The sequence below is a fragment of the Silurus meridionalis genome, chromosome 14, assembly GCF_014805685.1.
Source record: "Silurus meridionalis isolate SWU-2019-XX chromosome 14, ASM1480568v1, whole genome shotgun sequence".
In the NCBI taxonomy this organism is placed as follows: domain Eukaryota; kingdom Metazoa; phylum Chordata; class Actinopteri; order Siluriformes; family Siluridae; genus Silurus; species Silurus meridionalis.
The window spans coordinates 2,146,677-2,173,653 of NC_060897.1; the positions used below are offsets into that span (position 1 = coordinate 2,146,677).

Sequence of the window (26,977 nt, forward strand, 5' to 3'; positions counted from 1 at the left end):
ATACAATGTACTTATACTGTATATTGTACATTTATATTTTTATTTTACATCTTATATCACTTATAGATCTTTTTACACACACACACACACACACACATATATATATATATATATATATATATATATATATATATATATATATATATATATATATATATATATATATATATATATATATATATATATATATATACTGTACTTGCTCAATAACTTCTGAGAATTTTCACTGCCTACAACTTACATACATACCACAGTCGTCTTCTACTATAAAGCCATGCTGTTGTAATAAATGCAATATGTTTTTTAGTATTGTCTTGCTCAAAAATGTCATATAGATAAAAGTAAATGCTGCTCTAAAACCTGTATATACCTTTCAGTATTTATAGTGCCATTGCCCATCATTGCAAAGAGACGTTGCCTATATTGTATACTCTTTTAATCTAATCAAGTTACTGACCAGTTGCCTAATTGCTTGTAAATGGTTCCTCTAGCTGTTTCTTTTGAGTACCACATACTTTTCCATCTTTTTGTTGTCCGTTTTTTTTGTCTCAACTTTTTAAAAACGTGTTTGCGCCATCAAATTCCGAATTATCTATATTTTCCATAAATGTTACATTTCCTTAAACTTCAACATCTTATATGTTTTCTGTTGTGAATAAAATACGGGTTTATGAGATTTGCAAATTATCTATCTAAAAAAATCTATATATCTTAACAGATTTCCAAGTAAGGAAAAAACTGTTCATGAAGTTCATGTTAATAGAAATGTTTATAACTGGCAATAATATTCTATCAATAGAGAAATTATCTAATTTAACCAAATAATTGTTCCTGGCCTGTGGATATTAGACACTATGCTACACAGTTGGTGTAAAAGTTTACTAGCTCATAGACATTACTCATGTCACATCTTTGTTCATCATCAGAAGAATCAAAGTCATTATCCCAATCTGAATCCTTCTCCTGCTTCTCCTGCTGGAAAAAAGATATTGAATTTTCATAATTAGCTTGAACGCCATCTTCCTCAATTTCTTCTTGGAGACTTGCACGTGTGTTTTTGGCACCTAGAAAATGATCAAGTCAAAAAACACAGGTTTACAGCTCATTTTGTTCTATATTTCAATATATTTTAACATAAACAATACATTAAATTGTGTTGTGCTGTTACAGAAAAATAATCAGCAATCAAAGCATCCTAATTGTTGTTAGTCTTTTGATATGCCTCAGCAATTTGATACTAATTAGTGTTTTTATTCATTAAAGTTTCAAATTTATATTAATTTGCATTCATTTGTACAGTAATTACTTCTTGTGCAAATTCTGCAACACAAGTTAATTCCCATGTGTTTTCCTCTGCTAACTCCTCTGGCATGAAAAGATAAATATATGTTTTCTTCAAGATAACAGTGGTGACTGCTTTCAGAAGAAAACATGACCTTTAAAGTGAAACTTTATAACTCACACTGATTATTGTTCCTGTTACTTTGCTGAAACTTTCTTCTTTTTTGCTTCTTCACAAAGCAAATGATGACTGGAACTAAGAAGAGAAGCAGTCCTGCTGTGACTCCAGCAATAATGTAGAGAAGCAGAGATGCTGAAAAAGAAATCATCAGCATCATCATAAAAAAAAATTGAACTGCAAAACAATACTAACAGAGCAAGTTTATTTTACTTCACCTTTCACAGTGATGACCAGGAGCTCAGTGGCAGCGGAGGTAAAGGTACATGAAGACACGTTAACTTCATAAATACAGCTGTAGTTTTCCTGATGGACAAAATCTGCCTGAGGAAACTGAAAGATGGCTGAGTGGTTAACAGCTGATTCAGTTTTGGTGATGTTGGATCCACTTAACTTTAAATGGAAGGACCCTCCTGGATGCTGAGGTTTAGTGTAGCAGATAATAGAGAAGCTGTAGCCCTTTGTCACCTCTGGTCCATCAGATCCCCAGTGGAATGAACCACTGGCAGCACTGAAGGAGATATTGGGCTGCTGCAGGTTGACTAGAAAACAACAAGGAGGGTCAGTTACTAGCAAGAATTCACAAAAAGAAAAAAGTTATCTATCTATCTATCTATCTATCTATCTATCTATCTATCTATCTATCTATCTATCTATCTATCTATCTATCTATCTATCTATCTATCTATCTAATCACAAAAGCAGAAATGGATGCAAGAGTAAGGAAAGAACATTTCCAACATAAGCTGTTTTGTCCTTTGCACTGAATGGAGTCATTTTGAAATAGTTATCTCGTTGATTAGTACAAGCCATGCAACACTTGCTGAAAATAATGAGTTTACTTGACTCTGTAATTATTTACATTTTTTCTTTTTTTTTTTTTACAAAAATAGAAAGGATTAAAATGCAAAGCATAAAAATATATTTAGAATAGAAAAATTTGCTAATAATCAGAAAGATCTATTTTTGCAATGTACTGGATGAAGAAGCAGCTTAATATTAATATACTCTAACAGCTTTATATTTTATTATTTCTATAATAACATGCTACATAGAGACTTATATGGTGGAACCTGCATCTTTTTAAAATATGTAATTGTTTTAGGGTGAGAGAAGTTAAGGGCATAGGAGATCAGGCTTAACATTATGACATTACAACATTCGTGAAGAACACTGATGATATCTTCATCATGGCACCTGTTAGTGGGGGGATTTATTTATTAGGCAGCAAGTGAATATTTGTCCTCAAAGTTGATGTTAGAAGCAGGAAAAATGGGCGAGCGTAAGGGTTTGAGCGAGTTTAACAAATTGTAATGGGTCAGAGCGTCTCCAAAACTGCAGCTCCTGTGGGATGTTTCCAGTCTGCAGTGGTCAGTGTCTATCAAAAGTGCTCCAAGGAGGAAACAGTGGTGAACTGGCGATCGGGTCATGGTGCACGTGAGGAGCTAAGGCTGGTCCGTGTGGTCTGATCCAACAGACAAGCTCCTGTAGCTCAAACTGCTGAAGAAGTTAAAAGTGTTGATGCTACACAATATTAAGTACGTGGTCATAATGTTATGACTGATCGGGATATAACAGTAACACTAAAATTATAATAGATAGTAGATGCTTTATTTGTTCTATCATTGACTGACAGTGTTTGTGTTAGTCTGTTAATAAAGCCAAATTGAATAACGATATGTCAATTATAGAACATTTGTCCAAATTCTTGGACAGGACAATATATAATTAATAATTCAACACTGGTCTATATTACATTATAACTGCACTTACCCACAGTAATGCTAATGGAGCTGCTCCTGGATGAAGTGGAGTTACTTTCCTGTATGTGTAATCACAGGTGTACTCGCCCTGATGTGAGGCTTCTACAGTCAGAGTAAATGTTGTTGTAGACTCTGCAGTTTGCTTCTTTATTGATGTTCCAGTTTTATATAAACTGAAGTCTACAGAGATGCATGTTGGGCTGGGTGTGGAACATCTGAACTGAAGGACTTCTCCAATTGATACCACAGAGTTTGGAGAGATCCGAGTCAATGTAGGAGCCTGCATGTCTTATAGTTGGAAAGTAGATTTAATAAATAAGTAAAAATAACAAAAAAAAATAAACAGTTTAATATATATATATATATATATATATATATATATATATATATATATATATATATATATATATATATATATATCCATTTTAAACTTTTTAAGAATAACTTACTTGAGCACACGACTCCAGCATCTTCATGGTGTCCACAGTTTTCTACTCCAAATCCTCTGTGTGAGCACTGATCTAAGTAGCTCTCAGTTCCAGTACACTGAACATCATCCAGCCAGGTTGGTTCACTTCCCTGACCAAAGCGAGCATTTTGAGGAGCACTGACGGCTTTACCACATCCAAGCTGCCTACACACCACCTCTGCATCCTTAAAGTCCCAGTCATGATCACACACTGTTCCCCACTGGGCTTTGTGCTGGATCTCCACTCGACCACAACAGTTACTTGGACCATCCACCAGCCTGATCTGATTATAAGCTAATAATATATAAAAAGGCAGACGTTTTTTTTCTCATATTATTTTTTACAAATGTTTTATCTTTTCATTATTTGTACTCATTAGCCAGAGAAATGTAATACAATTTGAAACAAAAGCAGCTGAATTTGCAGAAAAGTGTACATTTTATACAGGCCTTGCTTGAGAATTGCCACTTTTAAGGAAAAAATATATATATTACAGGTTACAAACTGTGCCAGTTTTGTCAATTGCAATTTTGAAATAGTTAAGTTCCCCTTCAGGAACTCGAGCTGCTTCGAAACGCTTTGGGAATGCCCCTGCGTTGTCCACGCTCTGAACCACGTGTAAAATTTAGCCAATAGGCAAGACGTGACGTCATAGACAGGCGACGTCGCGTAAACCAGGAAGTTACAAGATGGCTGTGTGGTGGTAGCGACATTAGCTTCTGCTCGTTCAGGTAAGCGCGTTGTGTGTATTATCTGTGGAGTCATGAGCTTAAATGCAGGCAGAATTCCGTCTGCGTGTTCCTGCTTGCCCCGCTTCATTTCGGGGGGGGTGTTGTTTGCTTAGCTTAGGAGCGTGCTTAGTTGGCTCTCGAAGGTATCGGCTGTTAACATTTTAGCCGTGTGGCTATGCACTCCCGGCTGCTAGCTCTCCCCGGGGAGAGCGCCTGTTTGGCGGTTTCTTTTCCCGGTGTGTGTAATGCGGTGCTCTGTATTTGTTCCTCCGAGGTGGGAGAAATTTCGAAATTTCGGGAAGCATGCCTGGCAGCTGCTTCTTCTCTCTCCGAGGAGGATGAGATGATGGATGCTAGCGAGCCTGAGGAGGGCTGGACGAACTGAGGTTCATCCTCGCCTCTAGTGAAGGGCTGTGGTGCGTTAGCCTGACGGTTTGCATCTTGGAGGGCAGGGTGCACCTCATGCTACGGTGCCCGTCCCTCCCCAGCACCACTGGGAGGCTGGCCTGTCGGCCCTGCCACAGGGTGTTCAGGACGCTGCCTCCCTCCAGCAGTTAACTTCCTTATTCCACCCGAAAGCTTGTTGTGGATGGCGGTCATCCACCGCCTCTTTTGGGGCTTTAACGGCCGCAGCTCCTGCCGTTCAGGTTCAGGAGGGCTGTCTGCCAGCCCTGCCATGGGACGTGTTCAGGGCGTAGCTTTCCTCCAGCAGTTTTTCCACCGTATTCCGCCCGTAAGATCGCTGCGGGTGGGAGAGATCTGCCGCCTCTCAGGAGGTGTAGTCGGCTGCAGAGCACCGCTCCAGCCACTCTTAGTGGGTCAGGGCCCAGCCCCAAGGGGTTGGTTTCCCTGTGAAACTTTCTGTCAGTCTGGAGGGCTGCCAGGAGTCTCTCGAGGGTCCTGCGTACTGTGGAGAAGGGCTGTGCAATTCAGTTCGCATCTTCTCCTCCCTGGTTCAACGGGATGTGTCTCACCCTGGTGGGAACTGTGCAGGCTCTGGTCCTGGGACAGGAGGTGCGTACTCTCCTGAGGAATCGTGGTGTTCTATCCTTCTTGGTCAGAGAGTCAGGCTACTACGGCCCGTACTTCATTGTTCTGAAGAAGGACGGCGGGTTGCATCCCATTCTAGATCTCCACTCTTTGAACCACTCACTTATGAGACTCGGGTTCAGGATACTCGCTCAGAGAGGTCGTGTCTCATATCAAGTCCGAGGACTGATTTGTCATACATTAAATCTGGAGGTCGCATGCTCCCACGCAGCCGTCATTCACCACACACGGGAGGTTCCTGAGGTTGTTTTCGGGGCGAAGCTTACCAATATCGGTCCTCCCGTTCGGCCTAGCACTCTCACCCCGTGCCTTCACAAAGTGTGTGAACGCAGCACTGACCCCGCTGCAGCTTCAGGGCATCCGCGTTTTGAATATCAACAATTGGTTGATATTGGCTCGTTCAGAGCACCAGGCAGATGTCATTCTCGCCTGCATGAAAGAACCGGGGTTCAGACTGAAACGCTGGGTAAAGTGTACTTTCTCCAGCATAGAGAACCACTTTCTCACTTTCAGGGTGTGGGATTCAGGCAGGTTGCGGGCACGGTTGTCTCCCGCCCGGATCGAAGTCATCCTCACCGCAGTCAGGAGGGTAGGAGCAGGCCAGCCACTTACTGTGAGGCAGTTCCAGAGGCTGCTGGGTCTCATGACGGCAGCGTCCAATGTAATTCTACTCGGCCTCCTCCACATGAGGCCCCTCTAGTGGTGGCTCCGGGGCAGAAGGGTTCTTCCCCAGAGGGAGTCCGTATTGTACCATCAAGGTCTCACGGTGTGCCCATCGAGTCTTGGTGCAAGGACAGACCCAACGTTTCTGTCCCCAGGCCCCATTTTAGGGACTCCTTGTCTTCGCGTAATGATAACGACGGACGCTTCCCTCATGGGGTGGGGAGCGGTCATGAGTGACCACTCCACCCAGGGTCTGTAAAGCAGCCCATGTCTCTCGTGGCACTTAAATTGCCTGGAGATGTTGGCAGTGTTTTGGAGTTGAAACACTTCCTCCCAGGCCTAAGGGACCACCATGTGTTGGTCCACATGGACAGTACTGCCCTGCTCTTGGGAGTTCTGGAAAGAGTTCGCCGGGAGGGTGTCTGTCTCCTCCTGGTAGCACCCCATTGTCTTGGCAAGCCATGGTTTGCGGACCTGGTATCCCTACTCAAGGGCCCTCTATGGGAGGCTGAGGCCCGGGACGCGACCCAGAGTGCCTGTCTGGGACTTGGCAGTTGCCCCAGTTACAGGCATTCTGCCCTCCTCCGTTTATAGCCCCCAACCAGGGGTTACAGATTCGACTGTGTCCAGTGCGAGCTGTGTCCCTCCCGCTAACCTTGTTGGGTTGTGGCCTCAACCCGGAGCCATTCCGGGCTCCTCTGTCTAGCGTGCAGGTGCCGAGGCAGGGTCTGGTCAGTGTGGCGTGATTGGACACTCATTCCCAAAGCGTTTCGACGCAGCTCGAGTTCCCGAATTAGAACATCTCTAGGTTACGAATGTAACCTTAGTTTCCCGAGGGAACGAGACGCTGCATCTCCGTGCCACACTCCCTGCATCCCTGCGGCGCTTACATTCTCTCTTTGCAGAAGCTAATGTCGCTACCACCGCACAGCCATCTTGTAGCTGGTCCATGTGGTCTGATTCAACAGACAAGCTTCTGTAGCTCAAACTGCTAAAGAAGTTAAAGGTGTTGATGCTACACAATATTAAGTACGTGGTCATAATGTTATGGCTGATCGGGATATAACAGTAATACTAAATTCATAATAGATAGTAGATGCTTTATTTGTTCTATCATTGACTGACAGTGTTTGTGTTAGTCTGTTAATAAAGCCAAATTGAATAACGATATATATCAATTATAGAACATTTGTCCAAATTCTTGGACAGGACAATATATAATTAATAATTCAACACTGGTCAATATTACATTATAACTGCACTTACCCACAGTAATGCTAATGGAGCTGCTCCTGGATGAAGTGGAGGATGTTTCCCTGTATGTGTAATCACAGGTGTACTCGCCCTGATGTGAGGCTTCTACAGTCAGAGTAAATGTTGTTGTAGACTCTGCAGTTTGCTTCTTTATTGATGTTCCAGTTTTATATAAACTGAAGTCTACAGAAATGCATGTTGGGCTGGGTGTGGAACATCTGAACTGAAGGACTTCTCCAATTGATACCACAGAGTTTGGAGAGATCTGAGTCAATGTAGGAGCCTGCATGTCTTATGGTTGGAAAGTAGATTTAATAAATAAGTAAAAATAACTAAAAAAAAACAAACAGTTTAATATATATACTGTATATACAGTGTTGGGCAGTAACTAATACTGTAACGCATTACTTTTCAAAATAAAGTAACTTCGTTCCCGTTACCGTATGGTGTGTTACCCGTTACTTTTATAAATTAATTAATTTCGGCTGAAGTGTAGACTATAGTCTAACCTGCTTACAGCACCGACGCATTGTAGGATTGGTGGATGAACCACTGTAAACACGAAGAAGACACACTGTAGGATTGGTGGATGAACCTCTGTAAACACAAAGAAGACGCGCTGTGGGCGTGTCTTTGTTTATTCAGGTCTGTGCGGCAGTAATGGCGAGTCGAGGCAAGAGCAAGACGAGTTTTTCAAAGTGGAAATATGCTCATTATTTCTCTTTAGTTAAGTTTAAAGACAAAAACTTTTAAGGCAAATGTAAGCTTTGTCTTTCTGGTTCGAAGCTCGTATCTACTGCGATAAACAGCAACTCCAATCTGTTGAAGCTCCTTCAGAAACTCCATGTTAGAGGCTAGAAGCTAGAAGCTAACCCGGTGTTCTGTTCTACATTGTTGATAGTTTTCATACTTCAGCTGTGAAAGGAACATGTTTAAGAGCTCAACACAACAGCAGAAGCCACTTTAGTTTTTGATTGTGAATATATTATTCAGCTTGTTTTTTTATTTATTTCAGAAATCCTTATGATATATTAAGTTTGTGCTGCTCTGACTTTACTAAAAGTGTTTAAAAATTACTTTGTGTTTAAGTCAGTTTTGTGTTTGTGTAGACCATAACGCATAAAATGGCATTAATGGGAACATTATAAAGGTTCTTTAAAAAAAGTAACAAAATAGTTACTTTTAACAGTAACATATTACTTTTTGGTGTAAGTAATCAACAAAATAATGGAGTTACTTTTTGAATGAAGTAACGAGTAACTGTAACTAGTTACTATTTTTTAGTAACGAGCACAACACTGTATATATATATATATATATATATATATATATATATATATATATATATATATATATATATATATATATATATATATATATATCCACTTTAAACTTTTTTAACAATAACTTACTTGAGCACACGACTCCAGCATCTTCATGGTGTCCACAGTTCTCTACTCCAAATCCTCTGTGTGAGCATTGATCTAATGCAGTCTCAGTTCCAGTACACTGAACATCATCCAGCCAGGTTGGTTCAGTTTCCTGACCAAAGCGAGCATTACGAGGAGCACTGACGGCTTTACCACATCCAAGCTGCCTACACACCACCTCTGCATCCTTTAAGTCCCAGTAATGATCACACACTGTTCCCCACTGGGCTTTGTGCTGGATCTCCACTCGACCACAACAGTTACTTGGACCATCCACCAGCCTGATCTGATTATAAGCTAATAATATATAAAAAGGCAGACGTTTCTTTTTTTCATATTATGTTTAACAACTGTTTTATCTTTCCATCATTTGTTCTCATAAGCCAGAGAAATGTAATACAATTTGAAACAAAAGCAGCTGAATTTGCAGAAAAGTGTACATTTTATACAGGCCTTGCTTGAGAATGCCACTTTGCTCAGGAAAAAAATATCGCAGGTTACAAACTGTGCCAGTTTTGTCAATTGCAATTTTGAAATAGTTAAGCTTGTTGATAAGTGCAAGTGCAAATGCATGATAGAAATAATGGAACTTAAACTTGATTCTGTAAAGAAATAATTGTCCCACAATGGAACAGATTAAGGAGCAGTTTATCAGCAAAAGTTAATCTGTTGCTATGATTTCTACCACAGAAGTGATTAATTTTAAAACATGACAGGACAAAAGTTGCTAATTAATATTCTGTAATTTCTTTATACTTATATGCAGGGCCATGCACAGACATGAGAGGCAGTGTCCCAAACCAAAGGGGGCAAATTTTGTGCTGACAACACCAACGGCCTTAGTGCCTGCTCTAGTTCCAATCAGATCTAATATAAATAACACCATTTTATTATGTCAGGTACAACAATTTGATTAGAAATTCAAATTCTAGAAACATGGATATTTGGTACATTAGTCTTTAACAATAAAATTACACATTTTTATCATTTTAAAAAGTAATCAATGTCATATAAATGTAATCACAATCATTACAACTTCATATGTGTTCTGTACCTGAGCAAGTAACACCAGCATCGTCTTTATGCTTGCAGTTGTGGACTCCAAAATTATTCTGACGGCAATTTATGATGTCACCTTCATTTCCAGAACAGTGAACATCATCCAGCCATATTGGATCATTTCCTGGACCAAAGTGGGCATCTTGATATGCACTGACAGCGTCACCACAACCAAGCTGCCTACACACTACTTGTGCATCTGTCAGATCCCAGTAATCACCACACACTGTTCCCCACTGGAAATTATGAAGGACCTCCACTCTACCAGAGCAGGGTTTTTGCCATTAACAAGGTGTATATCAATGCCATCTAAAACAAACAGCAAAATGCATGGTATATGGTAAGTTTTATTAAATAATTGAAAGTTAAAGAACACATGAGTAAGCATAAACACATATAAGGACCCCCTCCTTCATTAGTGTTACTTTTGTTAGATGCTAAAGCTTCATGAGGATGAACTAAAAAAACTAAAATACAATTAATACAATAATGATGCTAATGATAGTTATTTTTCTTTTCTTTTTCTTCTTCTTCTTCTTCTTCTTCTTCTTCTTTCAGTTGCTCCAATTAGAGGTTCCTACCTCTAACCAACTACCTGCATGTCTTCCTTCACCACATGGAGGATGGAGCTTCCTGGCAGCTCCATCCTCAGCATTCTCCTACAAATTAACCCCATGTCCCTCCTCTGCACATGTCGAAACCATCTTAATCGTGCCTCCCTCACTTTGTCTAAAAAAACGTCCTACATGCGCGGTCTAATGAACACTAATAAGTTCATTCCTAATCCTGTCTATCGTCGTCACTCCCAAAGAAAATCTCAGCATCTTCATCTCTGCTACCTCCAGCTCCACCTCCTGTCTTTTACTCAATGCCACTGTCTCTAGCCCATACAACATCTCAGGTCTCACCACAGTCCTATACCTAACTTTCCCTTTTACTCTCACAGATACTCTTCTATCAAAAATCACTCCTGCTATCACTTTTCTCCACCCACTCCACTCTGCCTGCACTCTTTTCTTCACTTCTCTAACACACTCTTCAATACTTTGCACTGTTGCCCCAAAGTACCTGAACTCATCCACCGTCACCACCTCTTTTCCCTGCAACTGCACCACTCCACTGCCCTCCCTCTCATTCACACAGATCATAGTCTGACCTCATCCTTAAAATTGTCCATCACCACTGCAAACAGGAAATGGCCCAGAGCTGATCCTTGATGCAATCCAACCTCCACCTTAAACCAGTCTGTGATTCCTACTGCACACTTGTCACACATACATGTACATACATGTACTGCACCACCCTCACATAATTCTCTGCCACACCAGACTTCCTAATTCAATACCACAACTCCTCATTCATCAGCTGCTCAAAATATTCCCTCCATCTTCTCAACACACTCTACTCACTAGTCAACACATTTCCATCTCTATCCTTTATTGCTCTAACTTGCAGCACATCCTTGCAGCACATCCTTGCAGCACATCCTTGCGTGGGCAAACGCTACAAATCCTTTTCTCCTTCCTTATTGTCCAACTTCTCCTACAGCTCCTCATATGCCTTTTCCTTGTCTTTTGCCACATCCCTCTTTATCTGCTGCCACATCTCCTTGTACTCCTGCCTACTTTTCTCATCACTCTGTCAATCCCAATTCTGTTTCTCCAACCTCTTCCTCCTTATGCTCTCCTGCACTTCCTCATTCCACCACCACATCTCTTTGTCTTCCTTTCTATTTCTAGCTGTTTCCCTTATCACTTCTGCAGTAGTTGCCCAAATGTCTAGCACCACCTCCTCTTCTTCTACACCTCAAAAGCCATCCTGCAGACCATCATCCAATGCTGTCTAGCTACACTGTCCCCTGCCAACAGCTTACAGTCTCCAATGTCCTTCAGATTGCATCTCCTACATAGAGTATATTTTCCTGTGTGCGATTTATATGATTTGTGTTCTACAGTGCGGTCGGTTAATCCAAGTTTATCCACCTGGGAGTTATATTATACTGTAACCCTGCGAATCTATCTTCATACCACTGTGTATATATATATATATATTTACTGTTCGTTTATGTTATTGAATTTGGGGCTTGTTCAAGATTGCACTTAATTATAATGTGCTTGCTGAGTTTTACAGTATGAAAGCTTCTAATGGTTTAGATTTTAATTATTTATATTTATAATAAGAAAGAAAATGAAAATTTGACCTTTTACATAGTTTAGTGAACTTGTAGTGCAGAAAATAATGTGTCCTGAATGTAAATCTCTTAATTCACACATTAGTTCTTATTCTTTGTGATCTTTAAATCAGAAGGCCAATTTATCTTTTATTTGTAATAGTAACAATCTTTTAACAAGCATTTCATGACTCAGTTGTATATTTATGGAAATAAATAATAAGGTCAAATACTGTGATTTGAATCAGAATCTTTGTCTTACATCCCAGATGTATAAAGTAAATCAAAATTAATTAAAGTAAAAATACACTTACCAGCCTGCAATGATGCTCTAAGAACACTGACTATGGAGAAAAATTAAGATGTAAAACCAGTAATGTAAAAAGTTAAAAGAAGTAACAGAAATAGAAGTATGTATGATCAAGTGCTCAGACCAAAGTTCTGTGCTCCTGTTTAAAGGTGGAAGTAATAAAGTGCAAATACTTTGTTACTGTACTTAAATAGATTTTTTTGGTATTTTACTTCACTATTTATTTTTCGGACAACTTTATATTTTCAATCATGACATTTTTACACAAATATCTGTATTTTATACTTCTTACATTTTCAAACCAGCCTCATTACTTTAGTTTTATTTTTCTTCTCATTGCTCATTGCATTGTTTTCAGCCCATCAACCTATTTCTTGTAATTGTGGTGTATCATTTCCTGTGTCTCTCACTCACCACAGATGTAGACTAGTTTACGAAGCTAATAATGAGAGGGCAGAAGGCAGTAAGAAGTGTGGGGTTAACGTGGATGACACAGAGGGAGTCAGTGATGTCAACATGACTGAGAACTGAGACATTCCTGATCACCTGATCATCATCATCTTTTCTCTGCTTGTGTTCTATATGGTGGATGTTCAGTCTGGATACATTCATTAGGTAACAACTTTTGAAATTATTTTGTATTAATATATTAATATGATGTGAGGTCCAGTTACCAGCATGACACTAAAACAGGGAGAAGTAATGGCTACTTTTTACTTTATGTCAGAGCCCAAAATTCTATAACACATGAGTATCTGTACTTCTACTCAAGTGAAGGATGTGTCTACTTTTGCCAACTCTGCTCCTATTACACAATGCTGTTCAGACTGTAATGTGTGCTCAGTCTGTTGGAAACTTCCTGATTGTTTTGTACAGAGCTGTATTTTGGACATGTAACTTGTTCAATCCTTTTTACACAAATATTGGCATCCTTCAATAAACCGACTCAGTGTTAATATAAGGGAAAAGCACCACAGACAGGAACATTGTATAATATTATTTACATGTTGAATTCTGCATTCTGATTGGTCAGAATCTTTTATTACCAGCTCTGACAGTAATGCAGTTGCAAATCATAGGATTATATTAACAAAGTAGTCTTTATTATTTCTATTGTTATCTAAGCCTTTGGATGAAAAAAAAAATCCAAGATATAAAATCTAACAGCCATTATAGGTTGTCTGAGTTTAACAGATTAGAATTTTTTCGTCAGTCCTGACTGCATTGTGCCTAAATCACCAATCCCACAAACCAAAAAATAAAAGATTTTGGGTGTAATGTTAAATGTATTATAGGATTACATGATCTTTGTTTTAACTAATCTAAGAGAACGCACTTCTCAGGAACAAACATAGATGTAAGATTGACACAACGAATTAGGAAATTGTGCGTCTTGTTTTATCTCTCTTGCCAGTTTCAGTCTTCATCGTTCATTTTGTGTTTTTATGTAGGAAATTATTCTGTATACAGTCGCATTGTCCTGAGATTCTTTCTATACATTTGCTATATAAATTGTCAAAGAAAGTGTACTGTAGGGCAGACCTCCGAAACGTGTGCCCTCCTTCCAGCCGAACTCTGGAAGTTTAAATGATAAATATCTAAAGATAACAAATACAGCAATCTTTCTTTCTTTATTTTACCAGCGTTATCAGTTTTACAGAGTTATCATTTTTTTTTATCAAATGTGATCAATAAAAAAAGACACACAATGCTGTATTTTTTTCACATTGCAAGAATATACATGTAAAAATTATTATTTTATATATTCCATATTTAAGATAAATCTGTATTATTTTTCAAAACCTGTAGCAATATAATTTTTAAATTATGTCTCAAATTATGACATAATAACAAAGATATTTCATTAGAAACTTATTTAGAAACCACAACAGTTAGAGTAAAACCACCTGAAATGGCATTTTTCTCAAAACCAATTTTCTTATAAATACAATCAAAGTTTCAGAAGTTTTAGAATTCAGTATTAGTTCATGTAAAATCTGTTCCTATTGTGGTCATTGTTGTTTTGGTATTATGTAAGTTTTTTTTCATGTAAATATTCTTTGCAAATGTTAAATGCCTTCACAGTAAAAGTTAAATTATATTTTTGCATTATGAACAAACCAAATGTATTGATAAAAATGTTGAATTTACCAAGCGTTAAAGCGAGACGAAATCTCAGCATCCTGCTTGTTAAGGAGTTGTTCAGTTTGGTTCTAGTTGCAGTGTCGTTGCTGCCGTGTTCCCAACGAGAAGCTCATGAGGTCCTGATGATAGTTTCCTCATGCATCTGAAGAGGTGGAGTTTCTTTTTTGGCCACAGCCTGCTTATGATAGGTGGAGATTCTATAACTGGTTTTGCTGCAACAGACCAACGCACCAGTTGATAATAATAAAAAGCAAAAAATAAATAAAAAATGAGACCTCAGAATGACTTCCTCTTTTCAATTCCTCATAAACAGGTAATAAAAAAAGAATAAAAAAAAAAAAAATAAGGGTGCTAGAATGATATCAGGCCATTACCAGATGCCAGAACAGCTCCTTTGAAACTCTACATGAGGATCTTTTATGCTTTCAGATGGTATATTTTTAATAATGTCTGTTTTTCCCTAATTCTAACCCTGCCGTAATAGCCAGTGTTACGCAGTGGTCTTGATGCTTGAGTAATGTCCAATTACACCACTGTAGCTCATTTAAAAAGACTGTTAGTTTTTTTACCTGCAAGTCTCCTTCTTGTTTGGGTTTAAGGGGCGACCTTATCCTGGCAACACCTGGGATGCAGCTACCATTCCTTGGTATTGATTCGAATGAACTCACTAGGAAATAATGTACCTTTTCTTCAATATACACATTTTTACACATAAACAATTTTGCAAAACATGGTGTATCTATAAAGCTGCTTGTAACAATGTCCATTGCTAAAATTGCTATAAAATAAAAAACCTGGATGGGGCAGAGCCACACTGGAAGGGACCACAGTTATAAGGATAGAAATGTTTGGAAAATCAGGAAATTGACAGAAGAGTTGCAGTATTTATTTGTCCCCCTTGTATTGCGAAAAATTAATTCACTGTTTGTAAGATTAAATACTGAATAGCATTTTTTTTAAACAAAAACGCTATACAGGAAAATGTTGCTATAACTCAGTTTTGAAAACATTTAGATTAGTTAATCTAATTTTCTAATCTACTGTCTAACCTTCATACTTTATATAGACGTGTGAACCTGTCAACTAAAGTGAAGCTGAAATGATTCTGTGGCTGATTTATAACTAATACACTGTTTTGACTAAAGATAATGAGATTCTCTGCACTGGGGCAGTGTGAAGCTACAGTAATATAAAATTATTAAAGGTCAGAGTGCAAAAATCTTTTCAGAACTTGTGATGGGCGAAGTATAGCAACATATACTGTATAAATACAATTTCAGTTTAAATGTATCTAACAATTGCGGATTACAGAAGACTTTGCCACAATGCAGCTTCATTTCAATTTAATTTGTATAGCACTTTTAACAATAAACATTGTCTCAAAGCAGCTTTACACAAATAATGTGGTGATTAAAAGTGAATATGTGCTTTATAAGTAAGTTTGTTCCTGATGAACAAGTTAATGTTGACATTAACTACAGTCCAATCCATCCTTAAAACTCCCGTTCTTACTCCAGAATTGCATGAAACCATACAAGGCATTGATGAGAAAACGTCCCCAGCAGCACAGAGTGAGCTTGAAAGAGATCTTTATTTAGCGTTAGCACCTTGTAACTTTAGAGATGGGTTTGAATGTCCTGGGCCTTGTTGGGAGGCCAGCAATACAGATCAAACAAACAAAAAAGAGGAAAAGGCCTACAAGAAAGGAAATACCCACAAGGAAACCACTTTGTCCTTGGTGACATTGTACAATAAATTACAGTGCAATACTGCATTGTCCCATCAGCTTCTTTTTCATGTACCAAAGTACAAAAACAGGTGACTGAGCTTTTATTGTGGCTGCCTGTAAACTGTAGAACAATTTGCCTTTTAATATAAGATCAGCCTAAAATCTGTCTACTTTTAAATCTTTGTTTATTTTTTTTCTCATGTGGTTCTTGAATGATACTTGAATGTGACTGCTCTATTTGTGTTTTATTAGTATTGTAAAGCACCTTGTTAACGGATTGTTATAAAATGGGATACATAAATTATGCAATAATTTATATATATATATATATATATATATATATATATATATATATATATATATATATATATATAAAAACAAATACTTATTTTCCTCACAGTGTATATATATATATATATATATATATATATATATATATATATATATATATATATATATATATATACACAGTGAGGAAAATAAGCATTTGAACACCCTGCTCTTTTGCAAGTTCTCCCACTTAGAAATCATGGAGGGGTCTGAAACGTTTCCTGTAGTTTTTTACTAGGTTTGCACACACTGCAGGAGGGATTTTTGGGCCACTCCTCACACAGATCTTCTCTAGATCAGTCAGGTTTCTGGCCTGTCGCTGAGAAACACGGAGTTTGAGCTCCTCCAAAGATTCTCTATTGGGTTTAGGTCTGAGACTGGCTAGGCCACGCCAGAACCTTGATATGCTTCTTACAGAGCCACTCCTTGGTTATCCTGGCTGCGTGCTTCGGGTCATTGTCATGTTGGAAGACCCAGCCTCGACCCATCTTCAATGCTCTAACTGAGGGAAGGAGGTTGTTCCCAAAATCTCGCAATACATGGCCCCGGTCATCCTCTCCTTAATACAGTGCAGTCGCCTGTCCCATGTGCAGAAAAACACCTCCAAAGCATGATGCTACCACCCCATGCTTCACAGTAGGGATGGTGTTCTTGGATGGTACTCATCATTCTTCTTCCTCCAAACACGTTTAGTGGAATTATGACCCAAAAGTTCTATTTTGGTCTCATCTGACCACATGACTTTCTCCCATGACTCCTCTGGATCATCCAAATGGTCATTGGCAAACTTAAGACGTGCCTGGACATGTGCTGGTTTAAGCAGGGGAACCTTCCGTGCCATGCATGATTTCAAACCATGACGTCTTAGTGTATTACCAACAGTAACCTTGGAAACAGTGGTCCCAGCTCTTTTCAGGTCATTGACCAGCTCCTCCCGTGTAGTTCTGGGCTGATTTCTCACCTTCCTTAGGATCATTGAGACCCCACGATGTGAGATCTTGCATGGAGCCCCAGTCCGAGGGAGATTGACAGTCATGTTTAGCTTCTTCCATTTTCTAATGATTGCTCCAACAGTGGACCTTTTTTCACCAAGCTGCTTGGCAATTTCCCCGTAGCCCTTTCCAGCCTTGTGGAGGTGTACAATTTTGTCTCTAGTGTCTTTGGACAGCTCTTTGGTCTTGGCCATGTTAGTAGTTGGATTCTTACTGATTGTATGGGGTGGACAGGTGTCTTTATGCAGCTAATGACCTCAAACAGGTGCATCTAATTTAGGATAATAAATGTAGTGGAGGTGGACATTTTAAAGGCAGACTAACAGGTCTTTGAGGGTCAGAATTCTAGCTGATAGACAGGTGTTCAAATACTTATTTGCAGCTGTATCATACAAATAAATAGTTTAAAAATCATACATTGTGATTTCTGGATTTTTTTTTTTAGATTATGTCTCTCACAGACATAAATCTCTGTTCTGTATTCTTCATTATTCGTGGCACCAACAAAAAAAGCCTGCAGCCTATTATCAAATTAGGTGTGGTTGGATATGAATGCAAGCAAGATAATAATTTTTTTTATTTCTAATGTAATTTCACTGTCAGCTGATCACTGATTTTTAGTTTCTGTTTAATTAAATAAAATATCGAACAGATTGGAATTGTAATGTAACATTTGTAGAACATTTAGTCAGGTGGCTGAATATCTTTTGGAAATCAGTATATCTCTAAAGCTGGTTGAGACAATGTTTTTAGCTAAAAGTATACAAATGAAAACCCTTGATGGGGTAGATACTTGCTGGAAAGGATCTCATTTGACTGGATAGTCAGGTAATTGACAAAAAAGTTGCACTGTTTATTTGCCACCCCAAATGTCCCCCATAGTGCAGAATTCATTTCTTCTAATTGTTTTATTTATTTATTTATGAATTAATATACTAAAGATTTTTTTTAATATGACTCAGTGTTAGGAAACTTTGTATTTTTAGGAAAACTTTGTTCAGGTACAGAAATTATTGCACCACACTTTTAGAGAAGTTAAAGTCTATAATCTTCACACCTTATATGCAAGTTAAAGTGTGAACCTGTCAGAGGAAGTTATACTACTGTCAATAAGTCTGTGGCTTATTATTGTGGTTACCTTTTTAAACTAAATCCAAGAACCCTTAGAACTTGTGATGGCCAAAGGATAGCATCATGTATAAATACAATATCAGTTTGATATCAGTTTCTATAAATTGCTTATTACAATAAACATTGTCTCGAAGCAGAGCTACATTTAGCTTTAGCACATTGTGTGTACAGAAATGTGTGTATGTCCTGGTATTGTACTTCACTCTTCTTTTTTTGGGATAGAGTGTTGTGATATATCCATATACAGTAAAGTTATTAAAGGTAGTAATGAGAAATACAGATCAAACAAACAAAACAAATACAATAAAAAGATCTCTAATGAGCAAGCAAACACTCAAAAGGTAACCTGTAAACCATCAGAAATGCAGCTTTTTAAACAGAGTGCTGATAACAAGCCACATGGTCCCTCTCCTCTTTAGTCCAAAGAACATTGTGTTTATGGTAAACAATAAAACTGATTCTGAAGTGCATGTTAATAAAAACATTTAATAAATATAATATTTTATCAATAGAAAATGACCCAGTTTAACCATATAATTGTTGCTGGCTTGTGTATATTGGACAATGTGCTACACAGTTGTCATAAATTTTAACTTCCTCATAGTCACTGATCACATCACTTCTTTGTTCATCAGCATCAAAATCAGTGTAGTCTGAATCCTCCTTCATCGTCAAGTGGCTCAGTGTGTACTTGGGGACTCTCTTGATCATATCAAAATGCACAGGTTTTGGGTTGTTTTTTTTATATTAAAATAACCGTAGATATTGAAATCTTTATTCATGAAATATTAAAATTTATAGTATTTTTTGTCTATTTATAGTTACTTATGGTGCACATTCTGCAGCAGAAGGTGTTCCTCTCTGTACCTCACACTCATTAAAGCAGTAAGAAACAGATGTTCCCTCACTTTTTGTCTCTCTTTAATTTAACAAGACAAAAAAACAGGTCACAACTTGTCATGTAACTTGTAAAGTGGGAAAGTTTTTTTGCAAACCCATGAAATAAAGAGGTCAGGATGTATGTTATTTTTGGAAAGAAACCTGGCCTCCCAGAAACTAGAACACCTCGTCACCAATATACAATATTAATTTTTTTTTTTTCAATTTGTCTAGTACCTTCACTACTGCCAGAACTGCTGTTAAAGAAAATGGTTCAGATTTAAGATTTACTGACTATAAAGCACAATTTTATTTGTAAAACTTTATAACTCACACTGGAACTTTCTTCTTTTTTGCCTCCTCAAAACACTAGAAAACAACAAGCAGAAAACAACAAGAAGAATCAAATGTTGTCTGATTTTTGCAAAAACCCATAAAATTCCAGAAGCAATAATTGTTCACAGGGCTGTGTATGGCACACACGCCTTCACCCCAATAATACTATATAATGGTTAATGTTTATTTAAAACCAATAGTAGATGTTTGTCATTGTCATTACTTTGTAGCAAAGAGGTAAGAGGTAAAGCTGTACCTTAAGTACAGAAACTGACAAGACAAGACGCATTTTTTTTATTAAATTAAAGATGTATAAAGGGGAGGCTGGTAGAAATAGAATCATTTATACCAGCTGGAAAATAAGCAAATAGAAGGAAAAACATGTCTGTCAACTTCTGTTGTAATAAAAAAAAAAAAGAATGGCTCATGGTCAATTGACAGTCGAAGACAAAGACAAGGTAAATAAATGCGTCATGATTCTCTCTTATGCCTTTTACAGACAACTGACTAATGTCTGCCTCTTTGTGCTTTCAGTAACTGCCATAGTTACAGAGAGAGATAGTGGCTAAGCTGGTAGACCATGTAGAACATACACATGCACAACATGATCTTGAAGACCACAGTGCAAAAGCTGCAAGATTTTAATTTGTTTCGATTTGTTGATGGTGTTTTTGAGAATATGCTTAAAATTGTAATTTAAACAAATAAAACTCGGAAACTGTGTTTATAATCGGACAGTTTCCCAAATCTTCCTCCACCACTTCACATGACAGGAGTTCTAAAAACCTGGGATATAAAGATAAAAACCTAGCATCAAGCAGCAAATGCTACTTTTCTAGTTTCTAGCACAGTTTCTAGAACATTGACAAAACCCTAAATGAGCAAAGCCAGTGCATCTGATCATGCCTGCTTGCTGTGGTTAGCTGCTCTTTCATCTATTTGTGGTGGCTGAAAACCTCATGTCATCAGTGTCTGATGGTGTAGAAATAGGATATGACTCATCAGCTCAGATCATCAGCTGGAGGTATGAGAATAATTTTTTTTAAGAATTCCAACCAGTGCAGTGTTGTAAAAACAGTGCAACTGGCAAATGATCCTGTAGAAAGATATGCAGCTTGTGGAGAATAATTTGGTCATGGTTCCTAATCCAGTGTCCCTGATGGAGAACCTTTTAACACATTCATGAACTAAAATTAAACAATAATCTGAATACTCTACTAAAAGTCATTGGATTAAACATTAGGTTTATGGCAGATCCCCTTGTTTAGAGCAACTTACCGATATCTTGCTTATACAACTCAAACTTCAACAGTTTCAGAATATTGTGGAATTTGCAGCTGCTGTTTCCTGGTTCTGAAGATCAATATTTTAGGATTTTAGGACTTTAGGATTTTAGGGCAGGTCTGGCAAACTCCTTTTGTCCATCCCATGTCCCCCCATGTTGTTTTCTCCCACTTGTTAATCTAATCATTGTTTCCTTGTGCCTCAGTTACTTGCTTTGCCGTCTCTATGTGCTGAGTGTCCCTGCGTCTTCAGCTTTGTCTCAGGTTAACCTGGGTAAGGTTTTTTTTTCTTTGAGAATCTGCTCTAGTGATGTTAAGACAATATTTCTGTTTTTGTTAATTGAGCATTATTGTATGCGGATGTTGGACTACATGTTAAAGCATTGATTATGTCTTTATTTTTTACCCTCCCCACCCACCCATGCGGCACATTCTGAAAGGGTCTGAACCTAACCTTGTTCTTAAGGTGTCAGCAACATTAGACAGTGGATGCTTGATAACTTTTTTCTGCTCAACTCAGATAAGATGGAAGTACTTTTACTAGGACCACATGCAGCTAGAAGCAAACCTTCCGATTAACGTAGCATCTCTGGATGGTGTTTCTGTCTCAGTGTGTACAACAGTCAAGACCTTGGTGTGATTATTGACCCGATTCTTTCCTTTGAGGCTCACGTGAATAATATTACCAGGATCTCCTTCTTTTACCTTTAAAATATTGCTAAAATTAGAAATATGATGTCGTTACAGGATGCAGAAAAACTAGTTCACAGATGGTCACTTTTTCTCTCAGCCTGGCTTCCACTACTCTTTCCCATAACTTCATGGTGGGACTGATCAACTTTATTCCGCTGTAGTTACTGCAGGTCTGCACATCAACTCATTTTACTGCAATATTACTTCACATGTATTATTAGACACTGTATTCCCCCATCAAGTAAAAATTAGCAGAAGAACCCTCAACCCAATTCCAAAAAAAGTTAGGACACTGTGTAAAATGTAAATAAAAACAGAGTTTCCATAGTGTTTTTGACGCAGCTTCTCATTCCCTCAGGGAACCAGGCTTACATACCTAACCGAAAGACATTCGGTGGTCTGATGAAACCAAGATAAAATATTTGGGCGTACAGCTGCACCTTGATGTTTGTTCAATCGAAGTACGTGTCTCTCTTTCTTTCTCTTCTGCTTTTCAATCAAGGTTTAATAGTTTGTGTAATGTTTAGATCTTTTTTTTGTTTGTATTAACAGTAAAATGGAACATTATATGCTGTAAGCCTATGCCTGCTGAAGAGGTTATGTGATGCCACTGCTGTTTTGCTTGCGGGCATCGCTGGTGTTTTGCTATCGACTTTACTTCTGTTTTCTTAACAAAAAGATATGATAAGACAAGACAGGAGTGGCTTAGAGTCAACTCTGTGTATGTCCTAGAGTGGCCCAGCCAGAGTCCTGGCTTAAACCCTACTGAACATCTCTGGAGAGAGCTAAAAGTGTCTTGAAAGGATTTGCCCTGAAAAATGGCAGACAATTCCCCAGCCAGGTGTGCAAATCTTGTTGCTTTTTACCCAAAAGTACTAAGTAAAGGGTCTGAATACCTTTGTACATGATTTCTTTTCTTTTTTTTTTTTTACTTTTTCATTTTTACTTTGTCATTATCAGTGTAAATGAATAAGAAAAAAAAAATGGAGTGATTGTAGTTTTAGGCTGCAAAATAACAAAATTGAAAAAAGTGAAGAGGGTCTGAATACTTTCCGAATGCACTATATATAAAACTGCAATTATTTATGTTCTACTAGTTCAGAGAACAGAAGAGCATAATCTACATTCACACACTGTTTCTGGCCCAATGTTCCAATAATTATAGACTATTCTGACAGAACTTTCTAACATCTTACTTTAGGTGAATTTAATGTAAAATTAGATCTTAGTACCTTTTCTTTAAAATATGCATTTGTTTGCATCTAAATTCAAACTATTTATCAATCAGTTACAAAGTTCTACCAACATTCAAGCAAATTATTTTTTTTAATTTGTGTTCTAGATTTTGTACCTACATGTTTCTTTTAACAGATGAGAGGAACTCATCTCAAGGTTTCCTCCTTATTATAAGACAGTTGGTCAGGTGCCTGGATATTTTAGCAAAACATGGTATACCTGTAAAGCTTCTCATGGCAAAGCCTAATGCTAAACGTGCTATACAATTAAAGACCTGTAGGGGGCAGAGCCATGCTGGAAGTGACCACAGTTATAAAGATTGAAACGTTTCACTGGATAATCATGTAATTGCAGTAATTCTATACAGGGCCAAAAAATCTCAACAAAACTGCTGCCCCATAATTCAACAAAATCACTTCTCCTAATCATTTTGACAAAAATATACAAAATGATTTTTACTCAGTGTTTGACTGTTTATGAATCAGGAAACAGCGGGTTTAAATTCTGTTAGTTTCTCATGGTACTTTTAGAGAAGTTACTCTCTCTAATCTTCACACCTTACAGTCTGTACAAGTTCGTGTGTGAAACTGCCAACAGACTCTCAATAATTGACTACACTATGTTTGGCTGCTTTATGTGGTTAATTATTTAAACTACAGTATAAAGACAGGTCACGATTCTGCTCTGGGGTGGTGTAAAGCTAAAGGAAAATAAAAATATTAAGGGGCAGAGTGCAAGAACCCTTTCAGAATGTATAGCAACATATAGTATAGTATTTATACGTGTATAAATACAATTTCAGAATGAAGTTACAATCCCAATTCCAAAAAAGTTGGGACACTGTGGAAATCCGGATTATGGTTAGTTGTACGAGCATGAACACATTTTAACTAATAGCTATTAAAAAATTCTTTACCCATAATTTGGCTCTGGGTTTCTGATTGGAAGTTCAGGGGTTCAAGTCCCAGTATCACTTACCTACCTGATTTGTAGCATAGGTGATGAATAAGTGATACTTTGCATAAGTGCACATTACACATTCTTGAGAATTTGCACACCTACTGTAAGATACACATTCTCCCTGTACTCCATCTTCCATCATTTACTTACTTCCTCTTTTCTTTACTGTTTATTATTGTATAATGTTTAATATTTGCTGTAGTTTGCTTCACCTTACAAACGTTTCATTTACAAACTGTGACTGACATCAATACATATAACAAGTAAACTTGAAACTTGATCAGACTTAGTAAAAACCTGCTTCCACTATTCGGAGTTCCAATAATTTCTCATTTTGCCAGCGTTGCCTCAGTTCTGCTTCCTGTTTTTTGATAAACGAAAACTTATTAATGTCTAAAGATTACATTTCAAAGGATTTTATGTCTATTTCATAGTTTAATACTAAATTTCAGAAGCTTATTGCTGACATTCACAGGGAGAAGAAATTGCAATGAAGGAAAATGCTGGTAACCAGAGACTTTAATATATTTAGTCCCACAGCGCCCTCTTTGGGTTGGGGTGTATATTAGTACTACAGCATCAAATCAAATCAATTTAATTCATTTGTCACATACATACAGAGTACAACATGCAGTGAAATGCTTTTTACGATGGTCCGGCATTTAAGGAAAATAAACCAAGAAAAAAAGAAGGTATTTTAATAAAAAGTATAAACTATATAAAATATATATGAAGATATATGTGAAAGTATGTGTATATACATAGATGTGTATGACAGTAAACTGTCAAAAAAAAAGGTGAAATTTAAAAAGTAAAAAAAAAAGTGAAATAAAAGAAGTAAAATATAAAGTGAATAACGTGATTGTCCTTAAAGTGTCCGTGTGCAGTATGGTGTGGTAGAACGTGGCCCTGTGCTGTGCAAGTCCAGAGTTAAAGTGACAGTCCAGAGATTAAAGTGTCATAAAGCAAAAAAAATGTGAAGATGGAGAGAGAGGTCCAGAATTGGACCTTGAGGTGTTTCCTGGTTTAAACAGTATATCAGTAGCTCTTAATTCTTTATTGTTTACAGGACTGTGCTAACAATACTAACAAGAAATCAGGAACATCATGCAGAAATAGCTTAGTTTAAATTTGGTAAGTGGCTTTCCCTGTAAGCAAGATGTTTTGTAGGTGTAGGTTGTAAAAAACACATAAACACAAACTAATGTTGGTTTCATGACCTGAGGTCTATTTAATTAAATATTCCTGAAAGAAATGAGCTTATGGATGACGTCTCTAGGTTACGGACGTAACCCTAGTTCACCGAGGGAACGAGACGCTGCGTCGAAACGCTATGGGAACGCCCATAGCGTTTCGACGCAGCTCGAGCTCCTGAAGGGGAACTACACATACAAGTAAAATTTAAGACACAGATGGTCTAAACACAATTTTTACTTCAGAAAACTCAACATGGGTGTGTAGATTTGTTTTATTATATGTATATATATACAGTGGAACCCGGTTATGTCGATGTCCTAGGGGGACGCCAAAAAGCATCGAGGTAACCGATGATCGAGATAAATAAAAATCAAAATGGCGGCAGTATATTAACCTGCTTGAAATTTCTTTATGTACATGATGTGCGTTAATAAATGAGAATGTGCATGCACGTGTTTTTGGAGGGGTTTTTTTACACAACAGCGTTGCTGCGATTTGTTTGATGAAGGCATGCTATAAAAATGTACATACGTTTGTTAACAACAAAAGGCATAAGTGCAGCTACTAACAGCAGAGATTTACCAGTATACAATACAAACCACCGTCCATTCTCCATACAAACCTTTATTATATTCTCCAACATTATAAACACACAGATCGCTCAAAAAAAAAAACAGCGGCTGCACAGTGCCATCTCACATTTAGTCCACATGTGGAAAAAAGAAATAAACAGTAACTAAGTTTCTGAAAACTTATGACCATCAGGCTGAAGTAATCCGCACAAACACACAAAGCAAAGTGTCCGAAAAACTTACGTCCGCCATGCCGAGGGGAGAGAGCGAGAGAGAGAGAGAGAGAGAGAGAGAGAGAGAGAGAGTTTGTGAATGGAAAAATAGGAAATTAAAAATACCGCGAGGCACGGCGAAGTCGGAAAAAACCCGAAGATCCAACCGAACCCGAAACCAAAAAGTCTCAAACATGAACGGCCGAAGGGGCGTGGCAGGTGCTTTCTCGCCGCTTTCTGAAGCTCCGGCTACAACTCCTTACCGAGAGCCGTGCTCCTTACCCTGCTCGCCCGCCGGTAAGGAGCACGGCTCTCTCAGCCCGGTAAGGAGTTGAAGCCGAGCGCCGCCCTGTTCATCGCATAACATTTAACAAAAAAATGCATATGTGCACTTACTAACAGCAGAGATTCACCAGTATACAATACAAACACCTGTAGTATCTGTAAGGTTTGATTTTTCCGCCACTTTCGTGAGTTCTTCTGCGGCTGCACAGTGCCGATCGACATAACTGACGTTAAAATTTCTAATTTTTCCCCCCTTGTGCTCGAGATATTAGGGTTCCGCGACATAACCAATAAAAAATGCTTAGAAAAAGCGAGAATTTGGCTTTTCCACTTCAAAAACGTCGACTTAATAGGGTTGTTGAGGTAACCGAGGTCGAGATAAACGGGTTCCACTGTATATATATATATATATATATATATATATATATATATATATATATATATATAGCATGTATCTTGCATGTATCAATGCAAAACAATGTTTACATGCAAACTATGTAGACAATATCAATAGCAAATAATACTATAGTGTGCAGTTTGCAAACTGTAAAAAGAATAATGTGAGGAAAATTAAGTAAACGGTTAAATGCTAGCATTTTGTCCTGTTCATGAGAGTAAATTTGGCAGAAAGATGACAT

The 26,977-nt window shown here is 37.8% G+C and overlaps 1 protein-coding gene across 1 annotated transcript; it reads right to left on the reverse strand.

Moving 5' to 3' along the window:
- Positions 1-204: 204 nt before the first annotated feature.
- LOC124396546 lies at positions 205-14,587 on the reverse strand. The gene is made up of 8 exons (XM_046865652.1): positions 14,511-14,587; positions 12,364-12,393; positions 9,875-10,188; positions 8,803-9,117; positions 7,403-7,681; positions 1,678-2,001; positions 1,463-1,594; positions 205-1,064 (listed from the first exon to the last, which is right to left on the reverse strand). The coding sequence occupies exons 5-8, from the start codon at positions 7,677-7,679 to the stop codon at positions 853-855; spliced, it is 945 nt and encodes a 314-aa protein (XP_046721608.1). The 5' UTR covers positions 7,680-7,681; positions 8,803-9,117; positions 9,875-10,188; positions 12,364-12,393; positions 14,511-14,587; the 3' UTR covers positions 205-852.
- Positions 14,588-26,977: the final 12,390 nt, after the last annotated feature.